Source organism: Chenopodium quinoa, unplaced genomic scaffold, assembly GCF_001683475.1.
Source record: "Chenopodium quinoa cultivar QQ74 unplaced genomic scaffold, ASM168347v1, whole genome shotgun sequence".
NCBI classification, from domain to species: domain Eukaryota; kingdom Viridiplantae; phylum Streptophyta; class Magnoliopsida; order Caryophyllales; family Amaranthaceae; genus Chenopodium; species Chenopodium quinoa.
The window spans coordinates 5,900,625-5,926,806 of NW_018745454.1; the positions used below are offsets into that span (position 1 = coordinate 5,900,625).

The following is a 26,182-nucleotide window of genomic DNA, read 5'->3' on the forward strand; positions in this document are numbered from 1 at the left end:
AAGGAAAGGCCAATTCCAAAAAGTGGGGAGTAAGAAGTACAATTGGCCAACAAAGAATTCCAAAAACAGGAAAAGAATCCTATTGAGTTTATTAAAGAGGCCCAATCAAAATTCAGGATTAAAGATGATGTTCATGTATAACATGATCCAACTTCACTTATGGGCTAAAAGTCCATAGTTTACAATGGCTAGTTGGCTATAGATGTGGTCAATTTTATGCCTGACTTCGAGCAAATATAGAAATGAAAATTTTGTTAATTACCATTTACCAGCTATATAGGACAATAGGCTGGTCTACAATTGGTTACAGATCCAGAGTCGAGACTACTTGGCTTGAATCATATCAGATAATAGTTTATATAAAATACTCCGTAAATTCGTTCATGCGAAATGAATATGTAATTTATTTATTTTTTGGCTTGCATCATTTTAATTCTGATTGCATTTAGATTTATATAAATGACTTGTTTTTTTTTTCTCAAGTCTCAACTACTGGATAATGTAGTGCTAATATTAGTATAAACCAAATCTTAGATGGTTCAAAGCACTAAGTAGCTAGGATTTCCAGACCCTATAGGAAGAAATGGAAGTACCTTGATGCTTAATTTTGTCAGGTCAAAAATTACACTCTAAAATCCAAATTTGAAGGTTATAATATTATTAATACATGAAATCAAACAAATTTTGGGTAGATGTTTCAAAACTTGGTGTTGAAAACTCATGAAATCATAGGGAACACACATCCTAGGGTCATATTATGTTGTTTGAACGCATATATGACCACAATCGGTCATTTAAAGAGCCGTGATGGCCTCAGTTACTTAAGTGAGGTTTGTAGGAAAATGACTAGATTTACTATTTAACGAAAAACAGGTAAGTTTGAACCACTCAAATGGCTCCCAAGGTGTTTGAGGGGTCCGTGGGAAACATCTTGACTTATTTCCTTTTCGGTTCTAAAAATTCCAAAATCATTAAAATCGAAGGCTGTAATGCATGCTTTTGAATTAGTTTTAGAGGATTCGGGACCTAGTGTCAAAAAATCACAAGACTATAGGGGATGTATTTCGGGGTCATATAATATTGTTTAGAACCATATACAATTAATAGTCGGTCACATAAAGCCCCATGGTGACTTTGCTTTAATTAAGTTAGGTGTGTACATAAATAGCTAAATCAACGGTTTAAAGGCAAAGTATAGTTCCAACCACCCAATTAGCCTCTAGGGGTGTTGTAGCGTTCATGGGAAGAACCTTGACCACAATTCTTTATGGGTCCGGAAAAGTCTAAAATTTAACTAAATTAAAGGCTATAATTCATGCTCTTTGACCAATTTAGAAATTTCGAGATTTGGTGTCGAAAATTTTAAAGATTGTAGGGTATGCATATCAAAGTCATATAAGTATGGTTGAAATCTTCTATGACCACTAGTCAAGTAGTCAATCATATGAAGTTCAAAGGTAGCCTATATTTAATAAAATGGGCGTAAGTTATAAACTAGTAAAATAGTAGTTTAAGGAAAAGTCAACCATTTAAATTACACAAATGGACTCCTAAGGCGTCTCCAAAACCCACACTTTTCCTTTTCCGGCTCAAAAAAAAATTGAAAATTGTTTAAGACTATAGACTATAATCCAATTTTATGGGCTAGTTTTGGGATAACAATTTTGTAGAGCATGTACCATTTAGAAAGGTTTTTTTTTTAAAAAAAAAGTAGAAAGTAATAGTCCAAAACCTCCAAAATTTCTCAAAAAACGTGGATATTAGCCTTTAATTTTGGATTTTTTTTTACATTTTTACACCCGGAAATAAAAATTGTCGAAATGTTTACCATGGTCCGTAATACCCTTCGTGAGTCCAATTGGCTAGGTGGAATCATCCAATTTGCCTTCAAACGACTAATTTACCGGTTTACAACTTGCACCGATTTCATTAACTCAACCCTACCACGAATATTTATGACAACATATAATGATCATATATGGTTCCAAACAGCATTATATGACCCGGAGATGTATCCCCTAAAATCTCAATACCTTTCGACCCCGGGCCCTGAAACATTCGAAATTTCTCAAAAAGCATGGATAATTAGCCTTCAATTTTGGAATTTTTTGACTTTTTTTCGCCCGAATATAAAAATTGTCGAAATATTTACCATGGTCCCTAATACCTTCCGGGAGTCCAATTGGGTGGGTGGAACCATCCAATTTGCCTTTAAACGACAAATTTACCGCTTTACAACTTGCACGGATTTCATTGACACAAGCCTACCACGAACATTTATGGCAACAAATAATGATCATATGTGATTCCAAACGGCGTTATATGACCTCAAGATGTATCCCCTAGGATTTCAAGACTTTTCGACACCGGGATCTGAAACCTCCAAAATTTCTCAAAAAGCGTGGATATAAGCCTTTAATTTTGGAAATTTTTGACTTTTTTCGCCAGGAAAAAAATTTTCCGAAATGTTTACCATGGTCCATAATTTCCTTCAGGAGTCCAATTGGATTGGTGGAACCATCTAATTCGCCTTTAAACGGACAATTTATCGGTTTACAAATTGCACGGATTTTGATTAATTCAAGCCTACCACGAACATTTATGACAACAAACAATGATCATATATGGTTCCAAACGACATTATATGACCCCGAGATGTATTCCCTAGAATTTCAAAACTTTTCGACACTCGGCCTCAAATCCTCCAAAATTTCTCAAAAAAACGTGGATATTAGCTTTTAATTTTGGATTTTTTGGACTTTTTTCGCCCGGAAATAAAAATTGCCTAAATGTTTACCATGGTCTCTAATATCCTCAAGAATTCCAATTGGGTTGGTGGAACCATCTAATTCACCTTTAAACGGGCAATTTATCGGTTTACAACTTGCACGGATTTCATTAATTCAAGCCTACCACGAACATTTATGACAACAAATAATGATCATATATGATTTCAAACGGCATTATATGACCCCGAGATGTATCCCCTAGAATTTCAAGACTTTTCGACACTGGGCCCCAAATCCTAAAAAATTTCTCAAAAAGCGTGGATATTAGCCTTCAATTTTGGAATTTTTTTACTTTTTTTCGCCCGGAAATAAAAATTGCCAAAATGTTTACCCTGGTCCCTAATATCCTCCGGAAGTCCAATTGGGTTGGTGGAACCATTTAATTCGCCTTTAAACGGGCAGTTTACCGGTTTACAACTTGCACAGATTTCATTAATTCAAGCTATCACGAACATTTATGACAACAAATAATGATAATATATGGTTCCAAACGGCATTATATCACCCCGATATGTATCCCCTAGAACATCAAGACTTTTTGACACCGGGCCCCGAAACCTCCAAAATTTCTCAAAAAGCGTGGATATTAGCCTTCAATTTTGGAATTTTTTTACTTTTTTTCCCCCGAAAATAAAAATTGTTGAAATGTTTACCATGGTCCTTAACATCCTCCGTGAGTACAATTGGGTTGGTGGAACCATCCAATTTGCCTTTAAACGGGAAATTTACCGGTTTACAAGTTGCACGGATTTTCATTAATTCAAGCCTACCACGAATATTTTTGACAATAAATAATGATCATATATGGTTCCAAACGATATTAAATGAGCCCGAGATGTTTCTCATGGAATTTCAAGATTTTTTGACACCAGACCACGAAGCTTCCAAAATTTCTCAAAAAGCGTGGAGATTAGCCTTCAATTTTGGAATTTTTAGACTTTTTTTCGCCCGGAAATAAAAATTGCCAAAATTTTTACCATGGTCCTTAATACCCTTTAGAAGATCAGTAGGGTGGATGGAACCATCCTATTTGCCTTTAAACAACCAATTTAACGATTTACAACTTGCACCAATTTAATTGACTTAAGCCTAATACGAACATTTATGACAACATATAATGATCATACATGGTTTCAAACGACATTATATGACCCTGAGATTTGTCCCCTAAATCTAAAGGCTTTTTCGACACTAGGCCCCAAAACCTTTAAAATTTCAACAAAAGCGTCATTATTAGCCTTAAATTTTGGAATTTTTTTTACTTTTCTTCGCTTGGAAATAAAAATTGCTGAAATGTTAACCATGGTCGCTTATACCCGCCGGGAGTCCAATTGCGTGGGTGAAACCATCAAATTTGCCTTTAAACGACCAATTTACCGGTGTACAACTTGCACCAATTTTATTAACTCAAGCCTATCACGAACATTTATAACAACATATAATGATCATATACTGTTCCAAACGGCATTATATGACCCCAAAATTTATCCCCTACAATTTCAAGACTTTTCGACACCGGACCCCGAAACCTTCAAAATTTATTAAAAAGTGTGGATATTAGCCTTCAATTCTAAAATTTTTTGACTTTTTTTTTTGCCCAGAAATTAAAATTACCGAAATATTTACCATGATCCCGAATACCCTTTGGGAGTCCAATTAACTGGGTGGAACCGTCCAATTAATTGAGTGGAACCATCCAATTTGCCTTTAAACGACTAATTTACCGGTTTATAACTTGCACCAATTTCATTAAATCAAATCTACCACGAACATTTAAGTTAACAAATAATGAACATATATGATTCCAAACGGCATTATATGGCCCCGAGATGTATCTACTAGAATTACAAGACTTTTCACCATTGGGCCCTGAAACCTCCCTCCAAATTTTCTCAAAAAGCGTGGATATAAGCCTTCAATTTTGGATTTTTTTTACTTTTTTCGCCCGAAAATAAAAATTGCTGAAATTTTTACCATGGTCCCTAACATCCTCCGGGAGTCCAATTGGGTTGGTGGAACCATCCAATTTGCCTTTAAACGGGCAATTTATCGGTTTACAACTTGCACGGATTTCATTAATTGAAGCCTACCACGAACATTTTTGAAAACAAAAAATGATCATATATGGTTCCAAACGACATTAGACAACCCCGAGATGTATCCCGTATAATTTCAAGATTTTTCGAGACCGGAACCAGAAACCTCCGAAATTTCTCAAAAATCGTGGATATTAAACCTTCAATTTTGGAATTTTTCGACTTTTTTTGGCCCTGAAATAAAAATTGCCGAAATGGTTACCATGTTCCCTAATACCCTCCAGGAGTCCAATTGGGTTGGTGGAACCATCTAATTCGCCTTTAAACAGGCAATTTACCGGTTTACAACTTGCACGGATTTCATAAATTCTAGCCTACCACGAAAATTTATGACAACATATAAAATAATCATATATACAGTTACAAACGGCATTATATGACCCCGAGATGTATCCCCTAGAATTTCAAGATTTTTCGACACCGGGACCAGAAACCTCCAAAATTTCTCAAAAATCGTGGATATTAAACCTTCAATTTGTGAATTTTTCGACTTTTTTTGGCCCTGAAATAAAAATTGCCGAAATGTTTACCATGTTCCCTAATACCCCTCCAGGAGTCCAATTGGGTTGGTGGAACCATCTAATTCGCCTTTAAACAGGCAATTTACCGGTTTACAACTTGCACGGATTTCATTAAATTCAAGCCTACTACGAACATTTATAACAATAAATAATGATTATATATGGTTCTGAACGACATTATATGACCTCGAGATGTATCCCCTCAAATTTAAAGTCTTTTCGACACTCGGCCACAAATCCTCCAAAATTTCTCAAAAAGTGTGGAAATTAGCCTTCAATTTTGGAATTTTTCGACTTTTTTTCGCCCGGAAATAAAAATTGCCTAAATGTTTACCATGGTCCCTAATATCCTCCAGGAGTTCAATTGGGTAGGTGGAACCATCTAATTTGCCTTTAAACGGGCAATTTACCGGTTTATAACTTGCACGGATTTCATTAATTCAAGCCTACCACGAACATTTATGACAACAAATAATGATCATATATGGTTCCAAACGGCATTATATGACCCCGAGATGTATCCCCTAGAATTTCAAGATTTTTCGACACCGGAACCAGAAACCTCCAAAATTTCTCAAAAATCGTGGATATTAAACCTTCAATTTTGGAATTTTTCGACTTTTTTTGGCCCTAAAATAAAAATTGCCGAAATGTTTACCATGTTCCCTAATACCCCTCCAGGAGTCCAATTGGGTTGGTGGAACCATCTAATTCGCCTTTAAACAGGCAATTTACCGATTTACAACTTGCACAGATTTCATTAATTCAAGCCTACCACGAACATTTATGACAACATATAAAATAATCATATATACAGTTACAAACGGCATTATATGACCCCGAGATGTATCCCCTAGAATTTCATGACTTTTCGACACTCGGCCCCAAATCCTCCAAAATTTCTCAAAAAAAAGTGGAAATTAGCTTTCAATTTTGAAAATTTTGACTTTTTTTTCGCCCAAAAAGAAAAATTGTCGAATTGTTTACAATGATCCCTAATACTGTCCGAGAGTCCCATTGGGTGGGTGGAACCATCCATTTTTCCTTTAAACGACAAATTTATCGGTTTACAACTTGCACTGATTTCATTAACTCAAGTCTACCCCGAACATTTATGACAACAAATAATGATCATATATGATTCCAAACTGTATTATATGACCCCGAGATGTATAGAATTTCAAGACTTTTCGACACCGGGCCCCGAAGCCTTCAAAATTTCTAAAAAAGCGTGGATATTAATCTTCAATTTTGGATTTTTTTTTACTTTTTTTCGCCCGGAAATAAAAATTGCTGAAATTTTTACCATGGTCCCTAACATCCTCCGAGAGTCCAATTGGGTTGGTGGAACCTTCCAATTTGCCTTTAAACGAGCAATTTACCGGTTTATAACTTGCACGAATTTCATTAATTCAAGCCTACCACGAACATTTTTGACAACAAATAATGATCATATATGGTTCGAAACGGCATTATATGACCCCGAGATGTATCCCATAAAATTTTAAGATTTTTCGACACCAGAACCCGAAACCTCCAAATTTTTTCAAAAAGCGTGGATATTAAACCTTCAAATTTGGAATTTTTCGACTTTTTTTCATCCTGAAATAAAAATTGCCGAAATGTTTACCATGGTCTCTAATACCCTCCAGGAGTCCAATTGGGTAGGTGGAACCATCTAATTTGCCTTTAAACAGGCAATTTACCGGTTTACAACTTGCACGGATTTCATTAATTCAAGCCTACCACGAACATTTATGACAACAAATAATGATCATATATGGTTTCAAACAGCATTATATGACCCCGAGATGTATCTCCTAGAATTTCATGACTTTTCGACATCGGCCCTAAATCCTCCAAAATTTCTCAAAAAACGTGGATATTAGCTTCAATTTTGGAATTTTTCGATTTTTTTTCGCCCGGAAATAAAAATTGCCGAAATGTTTACAATGGTCCCTAATACTCTCCAGGAGTCCAATTGGGTTGGTGGAACCATCTAATTCTTCTTTAAACGGGCAATTTACCGGTTTACAACTTGCACGGATTTCATTAATTCAAGCCTACCACAAATATTTATGACAACATATAAAATAATCATATATACAGTTACAAACGGCATTATATGACCCCGAGATGTATCCCCTAGAATTTCATGATTTTTCGACACTCGGCCCCAAATCCTCCAAAATTTCTCAAACAAAAGTGGATATTAGCCTTCAATTTTGAAAATTTTCACTTTTTTTCGCCCAAAAAGAAAAATTGTCGAAATGTTTACAATGATCCCTAAGACTGTCCGAGAGTCCCATTGGGTGGGTGGTACCATCCAATTTTTCTTTAAACGACAAATTTATCGGTTTACAACTTGCACTGATTTCATTAACTCAAGTCTACAACGAACATTTATGACAACAAATAATGATCATATATGATTTCAAACGGTATTATATGACCCCGAGATGTATCCCCTAGAATTTCAAGACTTTTCGACACCGGGCCTCGAAGCCTTCAAAATTTCTCAAAAAGCGTGGATATTAGCCTTCAATTTTGGAATTTTTTTAATTTTTTTTCGCCCGGAAATAAAAATTGCCGAAATGTTTACTATGGTCCCTTATATTCTCTGGGAGTCCAATTGAGTTGGTGTAACCATCTAATTCGCCTTTAAACAAAATCTAATAAATTGATTTATTAATAAAGAATGGAAACCTCAATTCATATAATCTGTATTAAATATACGAAGTAGGAGAAAATTATAATGTTTATAAGAAAATAAAACGGTTCAACCTTCCTTTAATTTCTTCAATGGAATTTGCATAATTAGTCAATTTAAATATAAAATCTGTTAGGATACAAAATAATTAATTCACCATTTTCAAACTTTTATTTTTGTTGGAAAAAAAATGATGTCATTATTAGTTTTGGTGGGAAATTTTTTTATAAGAGCTTGACATGTGTATAGTAATGACATAAGCGGTAATTACTTTAGTTATATTTATAGATAGATTATAGATTATAGTTCCCTAGTATATTGTCATATATATTAAAGTCAAAGGAAATAATTAGCTTGATAAAAATGATAATTATCTATTTATAGTAAGTTGAACCCGAATATGACCTGACTTGAAAATGACCTGACCTGATTGTAACCTGTAAATTATTGACTTGAACATAACCCGACTTGAAATCGAGAATGACCCGACTTGGAAATGACCCAACCTGATTATAACCCGCAAATTATTGACTCGAACCGAACCCGACTTGAACCCGAGAATGACCCGACTTGAAAATGACCCGACCTGAATATAATCCGCAAATTATTGATTTGAACCGAACCCGACTCAAACACGAGAATGACCCGACCTGATTCTAACCCGCAGATTATTGACTTGAACCGAACCCGACTCGAACCCGAGAATTACCTTAACCCGAATTTAACCGAACCTATTGTTCACCCAACCCGAATGTAACCCGACATGTTATTAACCCGACCTAAACCCGACCTAAACCAGATAAGAAGTATGATCCGACGTGACCCGACTCAAGCATGACCCAACCCAAATCCGACCCGCATAGGTTATGAAATTAATCCGACCCGACCCGAGTTGACCCGACCCACTCTTACCTGACCCAAACCCAACTCGTTTACCCGAATTGACAGCTCTAAGTAATACATATGATATTTCCATATTCCAGTCTTAGAAGTTAGAAGCTATAGTGGTAGCGTTTAAGTTGTTTCAAAATTGAAGACTGTTTCCCTGTCCCTCCATCAATTGCGGTCATCACGCGGAAATGAACAAAAACACAATAGAAGATTGGTGGAGCCTTGAGAATAAATAAACAACTTCGTAATTTCGTATGTTTTTATTAAGTTGGGCCCATTAATCACTGCTTCACAATAGAAGTTTGAACAAAAGATTTTGCAAATGTCAAAAATAAATTAGAAAGATCATTGGAATCAACTTGTCTTAAATTCCTTTGTCACATTATCAAGGGGTTATTTGTTACAATTTTTTTTTTCCATGTTGGGTGTTTATAAAAACCCGATTTGCATTACTCAATTCGACAAATTATCGATCCATTTTGAAAATTTTGGGTAGTTTAATGAAAGTTCTTAAACCTACCAAATATTGTGGAGGGAAACTGGAAAAGAACAATATGTATGTGTACTTATTAGTGTGTTTAAAAGATTTGATAGTTTGCCTTTAAATAGCTCTTATTTTTCCTATCAAACTTTGAAATGAACTTAAATAACTTTTATTTTTCCTTGAACTTATTTAGACCCACATTTTTTGAAATAAGTAAAAATAAGGTTAATTGAATGTAGACTAGAGCCTCTTCATATTTACTGAATTGAGCTGAACTGAAATGATTGGAGCTAAACTCAACTGAATTGATTGGAGCTGAACTGAATTAATTGGAGCTGAACGGAACGAAACGGAACTGAAATGAACTGAATGAATATTTTATGAGAGAGGAAAATTAGGAGTTGAACTGAACTGAACTGAACTAAACTAAACTGAAATTAAGTAAATGTGAACAGACTCTAAGCTAAAGCGTCTTAATGAGATCATAACAATACCCCTCTAATCATAAGTAATCAATGAAGCAATGAGATGTAAATTTCAACCATATCATAACACATTAACAGTTTAATAGCACCCCTCCAATCACGAGTTTGACATAAATGAAGCAATAAGATGAACGTTAAAATGAAATCATAACAACATCCCTTCATCAATAATCATGAGTTTGACTATGATGTATATAAATTTAAAATTGAACCATTCTACTACTTGCTCTTACTTTATTGTGTAAATCAAATAACGTATGATTGTTTAAAGTATCCCCATACAATTTGCATGTTAGAATTCAATCATGATGAATTCATGAAATAATTCACACAATATAATTATAAAGAACAAATTAAATTAATTATTATTGCAAAATCCCGAAATTTGTCTCCTTTAATTTAAAAAATATCCTATGTGCATTAGTATCTTACTTACATAATTACCAAATAATTAGTAATAATAACCCATAACAATATGTATGCTTATTATAACTCATAATCTAAGCTAAACTATAAATAACATTTAACAACATATAGTATATCTATCAGTATAAAATCGAATCAAACTAGCTAATTTAAACCAAACCAACTATATATTATTATACAATCAAGTATAGTTATATGTATGTATATATATAATAGTGAGATCAAATTGCAAGAAAATCTAGTTACATGATGAATTAGTCAATAGGACCTCTTCTTTGTAGATTGTTGAAGAACAAAGAGCCTTTTAAGAACCTTAACTAAAAGCAACATACTTGGTTTCTTATTACTTTTAGTATTCTTCAAAGTACTTGTTCTTACTAACTTGAATGGTGTAGGAACACAACCAAATTGCACAACTTCATTACTTCCCTTAGGGTAATTTCCATGAAACTCAATCATCCTTGGATCGCGCTTATTTTTGAATAATTCCTCATAATTCAAATCCTCCCAAAGCATATCCATCTTCTCTTGATCTTGTTCATCATTAAAATTATTGCCACCCAATTTTGACCGTTTAGTCAAGCACTTTCCTTCTAAAAATGAGCAACTCTTCCTAGAATAAAAGTTGCCATTTTCTGTTATTTTCGCGTTCAACTTGAGCTCTTTTCTTGCTGCTTCATAGGAAGATCGTGTAGGAGAGGCTGCAGGAGAAAGCCTCCATAAAGGAGGAGAATCGATTGGACTATTGTTCGGATTCGTGGTAGGGAAGGTGAACTCATCTATTTCCATTCGATTTGGATGATGATCAAGAAGTTCTTGTAAATAAAAATGGTGTTTTTTTTTTTTTTTTAAGGAAATGGATTTGGTTTTGTTTTGATATATTAGAAGCACAAGTTTTAGTAGTTCAACTGCTATGAAAACTCAAATGATTTAGAATTCTTGGTGAATGTAATAGCTGTTTGTTCTAACACATATATAGTGTGGGGTCCCACAAGAAAGAGAACTCAACTCTAAAGTCCATGTTTTACCTTTTGCACAACAGCATTTACCAAATTAATTTTATTTTTTTTATAAAAAAAAAAAGAAAAAAAGAACAGAGAAATGAAATACTAGTAGTGTTGATAAGTATTAGGTGACTCGTACTTCGTTGCTTTGTCCGCCCGATCGGGCGGACATTGCCCGGTCTGACCGGGCGGAAGAAGAAGAGGTGCCTGGCAAATTCGTTGAAGAAGCTGCTCTCGCGCGCCCGATCGGGCGAGCTTTCGCCCGACCGGGCGAGCCTTCGCCCGACCGGGCGGACATTGCCCGGTCTGACCGGGCGGAAGGGGTTTTTTGGAGTACTTCGGTTGTTGGAAAAGACGTGTTCTCGCGCCCGATCGGGCGGGCCTTCGCCCGACCGGGCGATCTGGGTTTTTTCAGCGATTACGAATTTAATATTTATCATATTGTGATATTGTAACCTAAGTATATCTTAATTAGGAATCACTACTATATAAACTTCCTATTATCATTATTAGGGTAACGGAGAGAGAAACACAAGAGAGAGAATACTTTGAGTGATTAAGTTCTTCATTGTAATCTTTGTAATCTTTGCCAGTTTATAGTGAAATCATTCGATCTCGGTGCCCGTGGACGTAGCTATCACATCGATAGTGAACCACGTAAATTCTTGGTGTTGTTCTTATTGTTTGCATTGAATTTCTTTATTGTTTTCTTGTTTGTTTACGACCTTTGCTTCCGCTGTCGCACAACAATTGGTATCAAGAGCTCAGGTTCAATCCTTGGAGAGTTTCTTGAAGATAACAATGGCAGGAGATTCAACAATAAGAATTGAGAAGTTTACCGGGAAAAATAGTTTCGGGCTATGGCAAATTAAGATGAAGGCTCTGTTAAAACAACAGCAGATATGGCGTCCGTTGGCTCCAAAGAGTACTACTTCGGAGTCAGGAGACGGACCGACTGACTCGCAGTTAGAAGTTATGGAAGAGAAGGCACACTCTACCATATTACTTAGTCTTGATGATCAAATCATCACGGAGGTTGCTGATCAGGAAACGGCGGCTGGATTGTGGCTGAAGCTGGAGTCATTGTATATGACTAAGTCGTTGACCAACAAATTATTACTGAAACAGCGGTTGTTTAGCCTCCGGATGCAGTCAGGTACTTCCTTACGGGAACATCTAGAAAAACTTAACTCTATTTTGCTTGATTTACGTAATTTAGATGTTAAAATTGATGATGAGGATGCTGCGTTGATTTTACTTGTATCTCTACCGTCTAGCTTTGAGAATTTTGTAGAGTCTTTTGTTGTTGGTAAGGATTCTATAACCTTAGAAGAAGTGAAGGCAGCACTTCATACTAGGGAACTCAGAATGAAAGCTACGAGTGATAATGGGGATAATGGTAGTGGGTTATTTGTTAAGTCCGGAAAGTCTAAAAAGAATAAGGGGTTTAACAAGGGGAACAATGCTGGGTCGGGTGCTGGAAACGGCAAGGATGGATCTAGTAAAACTACTACTAAAACATGTTATTACTGTAAAGAACCGGGTCACTTTAGGAATAATTGTCCGGTGAGGAAAAACAAGTCCCAGGCTGCTGTAGTTGAAGAGAAACCGAATGAGAGCTATAATTCAGAGGAAGATTTAGCATTAGTCAGTTCTGCTAGGTCTGATGATTTATCTGATAACTGGGTTCTAGATTCGGGGTGTTCGTTCCATATGTGTCCACGTCGAGATTGGTTTGATACATATGAACCTCGCAATGGGGGTATGGTTATAGTCGGTAACAATGCTCCATGTAAGGTCACAGGTATTGGTTCCATGAGGTTGAGGACTGTTGATGGGCGGAGGTTAACTTTGACTAATGTACGGCATGTTCCTGCTTTAGGAAAGAATCTGATTTCATTGGGTACCCTGGATGAATTGGGGTACAATGGTGTGTTTTCAGATGGGGAGTTGTGTATTTTCAGAGGTTCTGAGTTGGTACTTAAGGGTATCAAAAGGAACACCCTCTATGTTTTTGAGGGTGTTACACTGCCTAGTTCTGCGGTTTGCGCATCTGTATCTCACCAGGAGATGACTAAGATTTGGCACATGAGGCTTGGTCATATGGGGGAGAAGGGGATGCAGCTATTGTCCAAGAGGGGTCTTCTATCCGGGGTCAAGGTTGCCAACCTTGAATTTTGTGAGCATTGTGTGTTTGGTAAGAAACACAGGTCAAAGTTCAGCAAGGGTGCTCACATTACTGATGCAGTGCTCGATTACATCCATTCAGATTGCTGGGGTCCATCTAGAGTTGAAGGTATGGGAGGTTACCACTATTTTGTGTCATTTGTTGATGACAAGTCCCGATACACATGGCTTAGGTTGCTTAAGTCAAAGGATGAGGCCTTCAAAGTTTTCAAGCAATGGAAAGCTTTGGTGGAAAATCGACAAGGAAGGAAGATCAAGAAGCTACGAACGGACAATGGGCTAGAGTTTTGCAAAGACGAGTTTAATCAGTTCTGTGCAGATGAGGGTATAGGTCGGCATCATACTGTCAGGAAGACACCACAGCAGAACGGTGTAGCAGAACGGGTTAATCAGACACTGCTAGAGAGAGTCCGATGCATGCTCTCTAATGCAGGGCTTGGGAGGAGGTACTGGAGTGAAGCTGTGTTAACAGCTTGTTATGTCATTAATAGGGGTCCTCATTCTGGAATTGATTCCAAGATTCCGTTTGAGATCTGGAGTGGTAAGTTGCCTAATTTTTCGAATTTGAAGATTTTTGGTTGTGTTGCTTATTATCATGTTATTGAGGGTAAGCTGGATCCACGAGCCAAGAAGGGGTGTTTTGTTGGGTACGGGGATGGTGTGAAGGGGTTTAGAATTTTTTCACCTTCGGAGGGTCGGGTCATTCTTAGTAGGGATGTTACTTTCGATGAAAACACCATGTATTCAATTAAAAATGCAGAGATTTCAGATTTGAGAAGGGAAGGAGACAATTTATTACAGACAGATGGGGTACTTGAGGTACATCAGTCTACCATTGCTGATTTACCTCGGGTACAATATATTGATGATGATGCTGATGTTCCAGTGCCGGGTACTCCTGAACCTGAGATTACTCCTACTCATTCTAACTCTTGGGATGAGGTGGAGCAATCTAATCAGGGGTCATCTAGTCAACCTGACACCATTCTTGAGATGCCTAAACGAGTTATCAAGAAGCCTGTTAGATTGATTGAAGAGATGGAGGGAAGAAATTGCTGTGTTGATGCGATGACAGGTTATGCATTGAGTGTAGCTGATGATGTAGAGTCATTTGAACCTGCCACATATAAACAAGCAATTAGTTGTAGTGAGTCTGCGCAATGGCTTGCCGCAATGGGTGAAGAGATGCAGTCTCTTTACAAGAACAGAGTGTGGGAACTGGTAAAGGTACCGGAAGGGAGGAAGCTTGTGGGTTGTAAATGGATTTACAAGAAGAAAGAAGGGTTGTCGGAAACTGAGCAAATACGTTTTAAGGCTAGGCTAGTTGCTAAGGGGTTCAGTCAGGTAGAAGGGGTTGACTTTGTTGAGATATTCTCACCTGTGGTTCGACATACTTCTATCCGTGTGTTATTGTCAATTGTAGCACATTTTGATCTTGAGCTGGAGCAGTTGGATGTTAAAACGGCTTTCCTTCATGGCGATTTGGAGGAGGAGATTCTGATGAAGCAGCCCGAAGGATTCGAAGTTCCTGGAAAGGAACACTATGCCTGCAGATTGCTAAAGTCATTGTATGGACTTAAGCAATCCCCCCGACAGTGGTACAAAAGGTTTGATTCTTTTATGGTTTCACAAGGTTTTGACAGGAATTCATATGATTGCTGTGTGTATCATAGTAAGCTGGATAATGGTTCCATGATTTATCTTTTGTTATATGTTGATGACATGTTGGTTGCCACAAAGAATAAATCTGATATTGCTAGATTAAAGGAGATGCTTAACTCGGAGTTTGACATGAAAGACTTGGGTGCAGCTAGGAAGATTTTGGGTATGGAGATCTACAGGGATCGGGCTAGAGGTAAGCTTTTCTTGACTCAGAAAAGCTACATTGAAAAGATTTTGTCTCGTTTTGGGATGGAAAAATCGAAGCCTATAAGTACGCCAACTACTGTTAGTTGTAAGTTGTCTTTGTCTATGTCACCTCAATCAGAGGAGGAGTTGTCTTATATGTCTAGAGTTCCATATGCAAACGCGGTTGGTTGTTTGATGTATGCTATGGTCTGTACTAGGCCGGATATTGCGCATGCTGTTAGTGTTGTAAGCAGGTTTATGGCTCGACCTGGGAGGGAACACTGGCAAGGGGTGAAAAGGATTTTTCGCTACCTGAGAGGGACAACTGATATTGGTCTTGTGTACGGGAATGGTAGGGAATGCTTGGTCACTGGGTACAGTGATTCTGATTATGCAGCTGATGTGGATACCAGGAGGTCTGTGACTGGTTATGTGTTCACTTTGGGTGGTTCTGTGGTTAGTTGGAAGTCTACATTGCAGTCATCAGTTACGTTGTCAACTACTGAAGCTGAGTATATGGCTCTAACTTCTGCAGCTAAGGAGTCTATTTGGCTCAAAGGCCTAGTAGGTGAACTGGGTATTGCACAGGATTTTGCTACAGTGTATTGTGATAGTCTAAGTGCGATTTGCTTAGCTAAAGATCAAGTACACCATGATCGGACGAAGCACATTGATGTCAGGTATCATTTCTTACGTACTGACAAGAGGATTAAGGTGAAGAAGATTGGGACTGCTGACAACCCGGCTGATTTCTTCACTAAGCCTGTTCCGTTTAGCAAGTTTAAACATTGCTTAGACTTGTTAAATATTGATTACTACGTGATGTAGTAGGCCCTGAGGGGCGAAGTTGGGGAGCTCCTGGTGTAGGTGTGTTGGCCTTAAGGTGGAGCTTGCCCGGGGCTTGTGATGCAGGTGGAGCATTATGAGTTGTTATACTTGGAGACGAGTATGTGATGGGTCTTGGTTGAAGACTTATCGGGATGTATGGCTTATGCATGAGTCTTGCATCGGGTTTGGCTTGAGATGTTTTTCACTATGTCTTGATGGGGTCGTTTGCTGACTACGAGTTCTCGTCAAGGTGGAGATTGTTGATAAGTATTAGGTGACTCGTACTTCGTTGCTTTGTCCGCCCGATCGGGCGGACATTGCCCGGTCTGACCGGGCGGAAGAAGAAGAGGTGCCTGGCAAATTCGTTGAAGAAGCTGCTCTCGCGCGCCCGATCGGGCGAGCTTTCGCCCGACCGGGCGAGCCTTCGCCCGACCGGGCGGACATTGCCCGGTCTGACCGGGCGGAAGGGGTTTTTTGGAGTACTTCGGTTGTTGGAAAAGACGTGTTCTCGCGCCCGATCGGGCGGGCCTTCGCCCGACCGGGCGATCTGGGTTTTTTCAGCGATTACGAATTTAATATTTATCATATTGTGATATTGTAACCTAAGTATATCTTAATTAGGAATCACTACTATATAAACTTCCTATTATCATTATTAGGGTAACGGAGAGAGAAACACAAGAGAGAGAATACTTTGAGTGATTAAGTTCTTCATTGTAATCTTTGTAATCTTTGCCAGTTTATAGTGAAATCATTCGATCTCGGTGCCCGTGGACGTAGCTATCACATCGATAGTGAACCACGTAAATTCTTGGTGTTGTTCTTATTGTTTGCATTGAATTTCTTTATTGTTTTCTTGTTTGTTTACGACCTTTGCTTCCGCTGTCGCACAACAAGTAGTTTTAGTTTTCTGGGTTGGACTAATGTCAATGCTTTCTAGTTTTATAAAGTGAGAAATTTCTTGCCATTAGGTCTACTAGTCAACATTAATGCACCTAAAGTCAATAAGATTTTATATCTTCTTTTATCTTTGAAGTTTGTACTAAAATATTCTACAGTAGTAGTAGTACAGACGTACACTCATTGAGAAATGATTACGGTTGTCGGTGTTTGATCATTTTATTTAGACCTTGTTTTTTTCAACTTAAATAGAATAATTTCATAAAGTATGATATAAAAATTTACCATCGTATAACTTAAATAGAAAACATCTAAAACTAATTATTTTGTTCGTCGTTTTTTTTTTTTTTTCTAATATACACTAAGAGAGTAAATAAATTTATGCACAATGACAAAATCCAATACACGAAAGAAGTTCAGAACAGACAAGAATAGTGAGATGATTTTGCTTTGTAGAAGAAAAAATCAAATTCCATAAAATGAAGTTTGATATAAGTTATCAATTGATGTGATTATTTGTGGTAGATTTGTTTTTAAAAGCTATCAGAAATCTAGAATTTTCTGTGAAACAGCCATCTGTAGAACTTGGAGGCGTCCGTCATCATATCGAAAATATGTGGAGATATTCACACCCTTTATATTTTGCACTCGAAACTCGAAAGCGACATAATAACCCAAAGCAAGGTTTATGTGAAATGATCGAAAGAGGAGTTACTAACCATCAATGTCATACCTGCATTATAGTCTATGTACATGGAAGTTCACATGATTTCTCTTTCACCATTCTGCTTTGTCCAAAGTAAGAAGCTTCAGTTTGCGCGATTTATAACTGTGACGTACTTGAAATGCATATCACAGGGGCAGTTTGGAAATTTGAAAGGAGACATCATTGGGATCTTGGGAGTCATTATGTAGACATAATGGGAAAAGTAGAAATCACTAGTTTCTTGGTTAATGCACGATTTAGAGAGATTCTGATGGGGTTGAAGTACAAGATTAAGAAACACTAACATGGAGATTGACCAACAAAAATGAATGTAATGATTAACTGCCTTTGTATCTTTATACACCCCTCGAAACAAACTCGAGTCTAAATTAAGTTGTATTGAACAATCTTAATTATCTACAAGGCATTCATCATCCTTTCATCAACCACTCAAACCCGAATGAGATTTCTTAAAATTGGTTGGAGGGCAAGAGCTCATAGACATGTGCATTGAAGCAAAGCAGTTAAGCAGCTTGATCTATTTTAATCCTGAGTTGTGTGCTGCTTGGCTGAACAGTCGATATTTTTAATCAGAAAGAATGGGAGCTCAGTCACTTGAACTAAAATATGTGAGAGCCCCGACTCTAATGATAAACCATTGGGCAGTTGCAGATTTTGAAGCCACATGCTTTGTTATGATGTACGAGTTAATTCTAGGTTCACCAGAGGGGCACCTTCAAGATCAAATTCCTCCATGTTCGAGTGCTTGGGAGTTCGTGAGAATGAAAATGATGGGCCTGAAGAAGGGGAGAAGATGAGAGAATACTAGATATAACAGACAAAAAAAAACCCAATGAAAACAAGTGAACAAGGACATACTGTCTGTCATGTCCTTCGTTTTATGCAGAAGAAAAGTTCCTGCCAGAATTGTTACAAATCCACACATCTCTGTGACAATTTGACTGCCATTTTGTCCAGCCCAATCCTGCATAAAAACCAAATCCAAGTTTAATCTGGGAATAAAGAAAGATCCTTCAGACATTTAAAGTTCGTGTGCTTGCGAGAGAGAACAAAAAAAGTGATGAAATGGACTGAGACGCACTTAACCAAAATATATCATTGCACCCACCCGTGATCCCCCCCCCCCAAAAAAAAAAGAAAAAAAAAACGTAGAAAATCTAAACACTAACACTATGTTTGGATAACAATTTACAAGGGGAAGGAGATAGGAGGAAGGGAAGGGGAAAGAGAGGGAGAGAGAAAGTGGAGCTTATTTTCCCTCCAAATCTCTCCAATTTTGAAGGGGTAGTGTATTAAAAAAAGAGTGAAAATGAATCCCTCCTCCCTCCCCCCTCCCCTTCCTTCCCTCAATCCATTATTCAAACAAGTTGATTTGTCCCCCTCCCTTTCTCTTCATTTCCTCCAATCCAAACAATGTAAAAATTAGAATCAAATCATATAGTTATTCAAACCCTATTTTAATACTATAGCCCATCCACTTGAAGGGTGACAACTTAACACCGATGAACAACTTCAATGCCAAATCCCCTCTCAGAAAGACCACAGGTCATTTAACACTATTCAGCTCCTATCTCTCCATCCACAACCACCACAATGCAAGCATCACAAAGGGATACACACAAAAGAAAAAGATTGGGGTGGTCGATGGGAACTGTGGCAAAATTAATTGTGTAGCACTAAAAGAATTAGTTTGTTTGGATCTTACTACGAATAAATCTTGCTAATATCCAGGGAATACAATATACCCTAGAGAACGTGTGCACTGCTAGTTACCACATTTTCCCAACTTCCCAAGAACATACATACAAATTAACCCATATAACAAGCACACAGGAATTCTTGATGCAAATGACACTTAAACCACTCAAAGAGATAGAACTTTCAGGAAAATGGCCCGCGTACAAGCACAGAGATTTAGACACCTTTTTTTTTTTTTTCTTCATTTATTTTATTTTATTTTATTGCGGCTACACTACGGGATCAAGTAACGTAATGTAACAATATGAAAAGGCTGCTTGTGCCATCTTTGCAAGCTGTTGCACTTCATTTTAATTTTTAAATTCTTAGCTTGCTAATTACTATTTATAAATACATCTATTGAAGGAGAATGCTAAATCAGAACCATTTAATGTGTTTCTTTCCCCTCCAAGCATAACTTTAGAATTCAGACCAAACAAGATATGTTACCTTAAACATAATAACACTAGCCACAATGGTAAAAGTCGTGAACATCACATAGTATATAGGTGACACAACAGCCGTGTTGAAAGTATCAAGTGCCTGCACATGGAAGACAAACTCATAATCATCTTCCAGTCCAGTCACAGAATAGATAAAAGGACATATATAAATTATAACAATGTCATACTCTATACACAATCACAAAGACGCAAACTACAGGGCCATGAGCACCAAATCATAGATAAAAATGCGACATGGAGTGAGACATCAATTTTACAGTGTAAATACATTAGAGGAGGAAAAAAAAAAACCCAACCAAGAGGGATATCTTTTATGTTCAGCAACAGTACATAATCTTAACAGGGATAAAACCCAATTATTTCAAGATGTCCAAAAGGCTAAGAAACAAGATTTAACATGTAAATCTTGTCTAGCTAAGGATAAGACCATAGACATTAACCCATACCCAACTGAACAAAGAATTCAAAGGACTTTCACAGATTCCCAAAGTTAATGTATTAACATGTAGGCATTAAGCTCTGATAATCATTTCCAAATAAACTTAGATAGATAACTTAATATGACAAATAGCATGGAGAGATCAAAGTACTTGTTCAATGAAATTCAAGGAGCAATGAAATGCAAATAAGGATACTTAGGGAGGGGGACCTAAGAGAGGTAATCCACCACGAGGGCCTGCAAGTGATTCAACGTAAACCATGCAACTTACCAAAAGTTGCACAATCCTTTGTTGAAGACAATTAAAGGAGGTTAAAAGTATGCAACCATCAATATCAACAACATATTTAAACAATGCATACCTAATTTTCTTGTCACGTACTTTCTCATTTGCAATACCAAGTGATGGATATGCAGGTATTATAGTCATTTTTTAAAAAAAAATGGAAGAACATATTCCAAAAAAAAAAAAAAAAAAAAAAAAAGGGAAAAGTAGGAGCATGTCATGAGGAATTGAGGATGGTGGAAGGAAAAAAAATGCCAATCACCATTGCAAGGTTTGCAACCCACTAATTTCTTTCCTTCATAACAAACCAGGCCACAAAAGACGTGTTGGAGTACCAATCAATCAAGGTCCAAAAGATATTTCTAAAAGCTAAGATTCTTTTGCATCTATCACCAATTATACATCCTTCACAATATAGCATAAAAAGGTTACCTTGTTTAAATAATTCATTTGCGTTATAATACAAGATACCACGACAAATGCAAATACCCATGTTTGGGGGTATACCAATTGATTCATTCCTGAGAATGTCAACTTCAGAGCAATTCCAAGTGCTTTAACACCCATGACCTGTTGTAAAAAAAGTAAATATTTGTCACAAATCATTGTAAAATGATAAAGTAAAAAGCTATTACAAAAAAATATCACCATATAAATGTTGCTAAAAAATGAAATAGAAGAATGCTACCCACATACCGACAAAGACCCCACAAGTGAACAGATTCCAATGTAGACCATCACATGAGTCTGCCCATATTGTGGGACATAGTTTACCATGAGGAAAAAAACTACTAATAGCACCAGAACTGCATATGCAAGGAAACCTGCAATAAGGAATGAGAGTAACATTTGAGTATTGCAGAATCTCTAGCCCAGCACACAAGAGCATATAAGTGTGTAACTAAGGTTTTCAGATATGTTTTGCTAGTTTATGTTCTATGACATTATCGGACTGATAGATAATCTAGATGGTAACAGAATAAAACCTGGCTCTGTGGCTAGATCCCATACTTCGGCAACAGACTCAATTTGGCGCTCTTGTGGTGCATGCAAAACAATCGTTATTGAGCCCACAACACACAGTATACAGCCAAGTATCCCGAATATGTGAAGCCTCTCTCTCAAAATAATATGTGCAAGGGTAGCACTAAAGCAATCACATAAGCAAACACTTCAATAAACAAAAATCAACATATACCTGAATATTGAGCCTGAAAAACACATTGAAGGCAACTACTTACCTTATGATGATACTGACTGCACCAAGTGGAGTCACCAAAATAGCTGGTGCAAAAGCGTAGGCTGCAAAATTAGCAATTTCCCCAACAACCACTGCAGCAAAGGCATTTACATCAGATATCTTAAAAGCAAGGCCTTGATAACAATTACAAATGCAAGTCCTCAAATGAGCTGACCACAAGAAGTACAAGAAATTAAATGTGTGAAATAAATAAAATGACTTGGGTGAAGAAAAATAATCATATAAGAACATCTAATCTATGTGGAAAATGGCAAAAGCTAATCAGAACAACCCATCTTGACAAAAAATGAAGGTATCACCCTTCTTGATCACTAAATCTAGACATTCAATAAGTTAACAGGAGATTCTTGCAGAGAAATGTTCAAATAGGATAAATGAAAGGTGGGAGCAGGAAAAATAAGAGGAAAGGCACGCCACAATTCACAAGATTCATAACTGTAGATAATAGTAATATAAATAATAGACATGATACAAAAGGGTAAAGAACTTACTAGTTAACATGCCAGTCCACCAAAGTGGCTCATATAAGTATGAATAGCCTCCACTACCTTTAACAATAAAAAAGAAAAAATATCATCAATAAATATTGCAAATATCAACTAATATGGACATAGTGAAATATAGATTTAACATTGGGCCAGTTATTCTGATCCAGCAGTAGCATCTCACAATGATAACACACACACACACAAACGATGGTAACGTGTCTATCAGTCTATCATCAGAATAAAAGTAGAAATTTGATCAAGTTACAGAATTCCCAAAAACAGCAGTGCATATCTTACCAACTCACCATTAACAAAAACCACTCCGCCGATGCAATAAGGCAATAAGCTATTCAAGCAAAAGGTTCATATTAGGTATAAATCTTAGGTTAGGGAATTAAGTTAAGTTTTTTAGGAAGTTCTGTCACTCTTTGGGCCCAGTTAAAAGTATTCCAATGTCTTACACTCTACAATGTGTGAAGCGTTATACTTCCACATTACCAGAAAAAAGTAGCACAACAGATAGAGCTTTGCACATTAAACAAATACAAAGTAGCAAGTCCAACACCTAAAAGATAACCAAAGGGTTAAGAAAAATCACTGAGACTTTACCAACTCCATCTTGAGCAACAGGTTCAGATATGACTATATGAGTGTAGATATAAAATTCAACCAATCAGAGATTTATAAATTTCAGGTCTAGTTTCAACTTTCAAGGACCTAGATTTTGTAGAATCATATGTAAGTATGCATCATCTTGGTCAAATGGAAGAATTAAATTACTTCAATAACATCCATTTTCTGAAATGCACATCGGTGCCCCCCCCCCCCCCAAAAAAAAAAAAAAAATAAAAAAAAAATAATTATATCCTGCACAAGTATAAAAGAGTCCACAGGATCAATCCTTGAGAAGTAAAAGATTAAATCCATAAAAGTAGCATTTAAACAATCAGAAAAGTACAATCATTTCAGCCATGGCCTTCATTCAGTAATTTTAGACGGGCATCATCCTCAATCAATTAAAGCCTTAATCCCATAAGTGGGGTCGGCTACATGAACCAAAAGTGATTATTCCGTATAATCATCGACAAAAATCTTGCTTCTCCATCCCTTACGATCCAATACCTCATCCTCGTGCAAATCCATATACTTCATTACTTCCTAACTCCTTCCAACCAAGTCATTTTCGGTCCCCCACTCCCTAGTCTAGCCCCTCCATGGCCTCACTCTTCCAGATATTAAAAATAATATTTGTAATAGGTGCATAAATAGAGGACAAGAACATCAGGAAAAACCACGCCAGCCCATATAACACTCTTACACTCCTCCCTAGCAATAGATACTGAAAATTTGTTTCAAAACGATCAAATACTACCAGTCTACCACCCAGTACTGAGGCCTTCTTTGGTGTTTTGAAGTTTAAATCTTTACGGAAACTAAAATTAAATATGGAAGTCAGAACTCTGTAGAAATCGATTTCCTTCTCTTGCTAAGATCGAATTCCACTAAACTTCTAACGTGATTGCAAAATGAAAAAATTAGCCTCATTCATTCACACAAGTGTTACCTGTTTATGGGAACCAGCACATTTAGCATGAAAAAGAGCACTGGAAGTTCCACTAATCTAGCCCTCCTAAGTAAAAAGCAGCTTATCAGGACTCGTGTGGGAAGTAAGTTACATAAAAAGCTTTCTAGTGCACACAAATTGAAAGGCTAGTGAAGCTCGATTTATTTCTGATGTTGAAATTCTCAAGCTACCTTGTAGCCTAATACACTTGTACCCAACCAAACAAGGTGTAATAGATCTAATAGTGAAGTTTGCAAATAGACGGGTTGAACTAAGCACCACAATCAATATAATGGACTCCATATGATTTCCATTGCAAAAAGAAATCTTTATTTCAGGTAATCCCCAAAGAATATCAGAGTTTCTAAAACAGTGATAACTCTTGTAATACTAGACTACCACTAATAAACTTTTCACCTTAGATAAATCCCAACAAGCCATACTAATTGCAGAATTATAAATCAAATATATTTCAGAAATAAATGCACTCTTTTTACCTGATATGGCATTTTATTACATAATATAGCATTTATCACAGGAAAACAGGGTTTACCATTCTTCCAACATTATAATGCTCATTATCACTACAACAACCCCGATTCCACATCATCAAGGTCTAAGGAGGTTCAACTCACAACCTCACCCTAACCCATGAAAACTCATCCTAACTTTAGCAGTTCTAAAACCCAGAAAAGCAAAGAAATACCCAGAAAGCTCAGAATCCGATAAAATGCCACAAATTATTCCTAAAACCATAGGTAGTAAGATCAAAACCCTAATTCAAAATAGCATACCGTTGCAGAAAATGGGGGAAATATGAGCAAATTAAATGTATCCAATACAAATCAAAATTAGAACAGTATATACAATTAAAGTTGATGTATTAATTACCAAATTGCAGAAATTAGGTTCAATACCTGCTCTAACGCCACTAGATCCAGCTTTCTTCAACCCTTTCTTCTTGACAATAAAACTAGCCCCAATAAAAAAACTGGATGATAAAGCCAAAACCAATCCTTTAATGTTATCAGAAGACATCCCATTATAAGTTCCAGAAGCTTCCCCTGATTCTTGCATTGCTCTAGTTCTTCAAAATCCTGATTTCGCTCTCCAAAATACACAAACTAAAATTGATACAGTGTAACTAAATGGCTGATGAATTCAATAATTCAATCCAGCATTAAGCATAAAAAAACCCAGTTTCAGAAAAACAGTATTGTGTTCGAGTTTAATCTTCTTCAACCCCCAAAATGTTCTACTCTTTTATGAAGAAGCTAAACGACAATGTTTGAAATCGCAGAAAGTGGAAAATGAAAGAAATGGTGGGATCTTTGGGAAGGTTGAGAATTAGGGAAGTAGGGGATTTGATTAAAGGGGAATCTAAGTGAGAGGAACCGGCATTGATTGCAGAATTACAGAAGAAGAAGAAAGAGAAAGACCTACAGAGAGACACAAAGAGACGATGTGTTAAAGGGGGTTTTCTCACTTTTTTCTTCTTTTCGATTTCCTTTAATTTTCTTTTCTTTTCTTTTTTTTCAGTCTGTCATTTGAGAAGAATGAGGATCACGGTGTTAAGCTGTAAACATAGGGGTAGGGGGCACATGTGTAAAAAACCGACCTGATTCGAAAAAAAAAAACACTATTCCGTGGTAAATTTGTTTGGATGCAATAATTTAACCTGACTCAATTTACAATAGATTTAACCTGACTTCGTCAAACCTAATCTACACAATTGAATTAACACCTCTAGACGTAGGGCCAAAGGGGCCGAAAAAAAAAAGACCATATAAAAGAGAAAAGTTAGGGAATGAATTTTTGAGTAAAAAACTCCCTCTATCCCTAATTTTTTTTTTCCATTGGACTTTGCACAGTCTATAAGATGTGCCTTATAACATAAATGACTTTATTTTTTATACGCATAAAAATTATAAAAACTTGATATTGATAATATATACAATGAGATGAATCCAATAATACCACACATGACTATTACAGTACTTCTTATCGATTAATAAGAATTTATAGTCAAAACTTTTTATAGTTTGAC

At 36.7% G+C, this 26,182-nt stretch overlaps 2 protein-coding genes across 2 annotated transcripts; both read right to left on the reverse strand.

Annotated features, from left to right (window-relative positions):
• Nucleotides 1-10,660: 10,660 nt before the first annotated feature.
• LOC110714417 lies at nucleotides 10,661-11,191 on the reverse strand. Its single transcript, XM_021892926.1, has one exon. The coding sequence runs from the start codon at nucleotides 11,189-11,191 to the stop codon at nucleotides 10,661-10,663; it is 531 nt and encodes a 176-aa protein (XP_021748618.1).
• A 6,996-nt stretch (nucleotides 11,192-18,187) lies between these two features.
• LOC110714095 (probable magnesium transporter NIPA4) lies at nucleotides 18,188-25,694 on the reverse strand. Its single transcript, XM_021892568.1, has 9 exons — nucleotides 25,053-25,694; nucleotides 22,575-22,631; nucleotides 22,064-22,154; nucleotides 21,809-21,969; nucleotides 21,519-21,646; nucleotides 21,255-21,392; nucleotides 20,084-20,176; nucleotides 18,755-18,860; nucleotides 18,188-18,672 (listed from the first exon to the last, which is right to left on the reverse strand). The coding sequence occupies exons 1-9, from the start codon at nucleotides 25,210-25,212 to the stop codon at nucleotides 18,569-18,571; spliced, it is 1,038 nt and encodes a 345-aa protein (XP_021748260.1). The 5' UTR covers nucleotides 25,213-25,694; the 3' UTR covers nucleotides 18,188-18,568.
• Nucleotides 25,695-26,182: the final 488 nt, after the last annotated feature.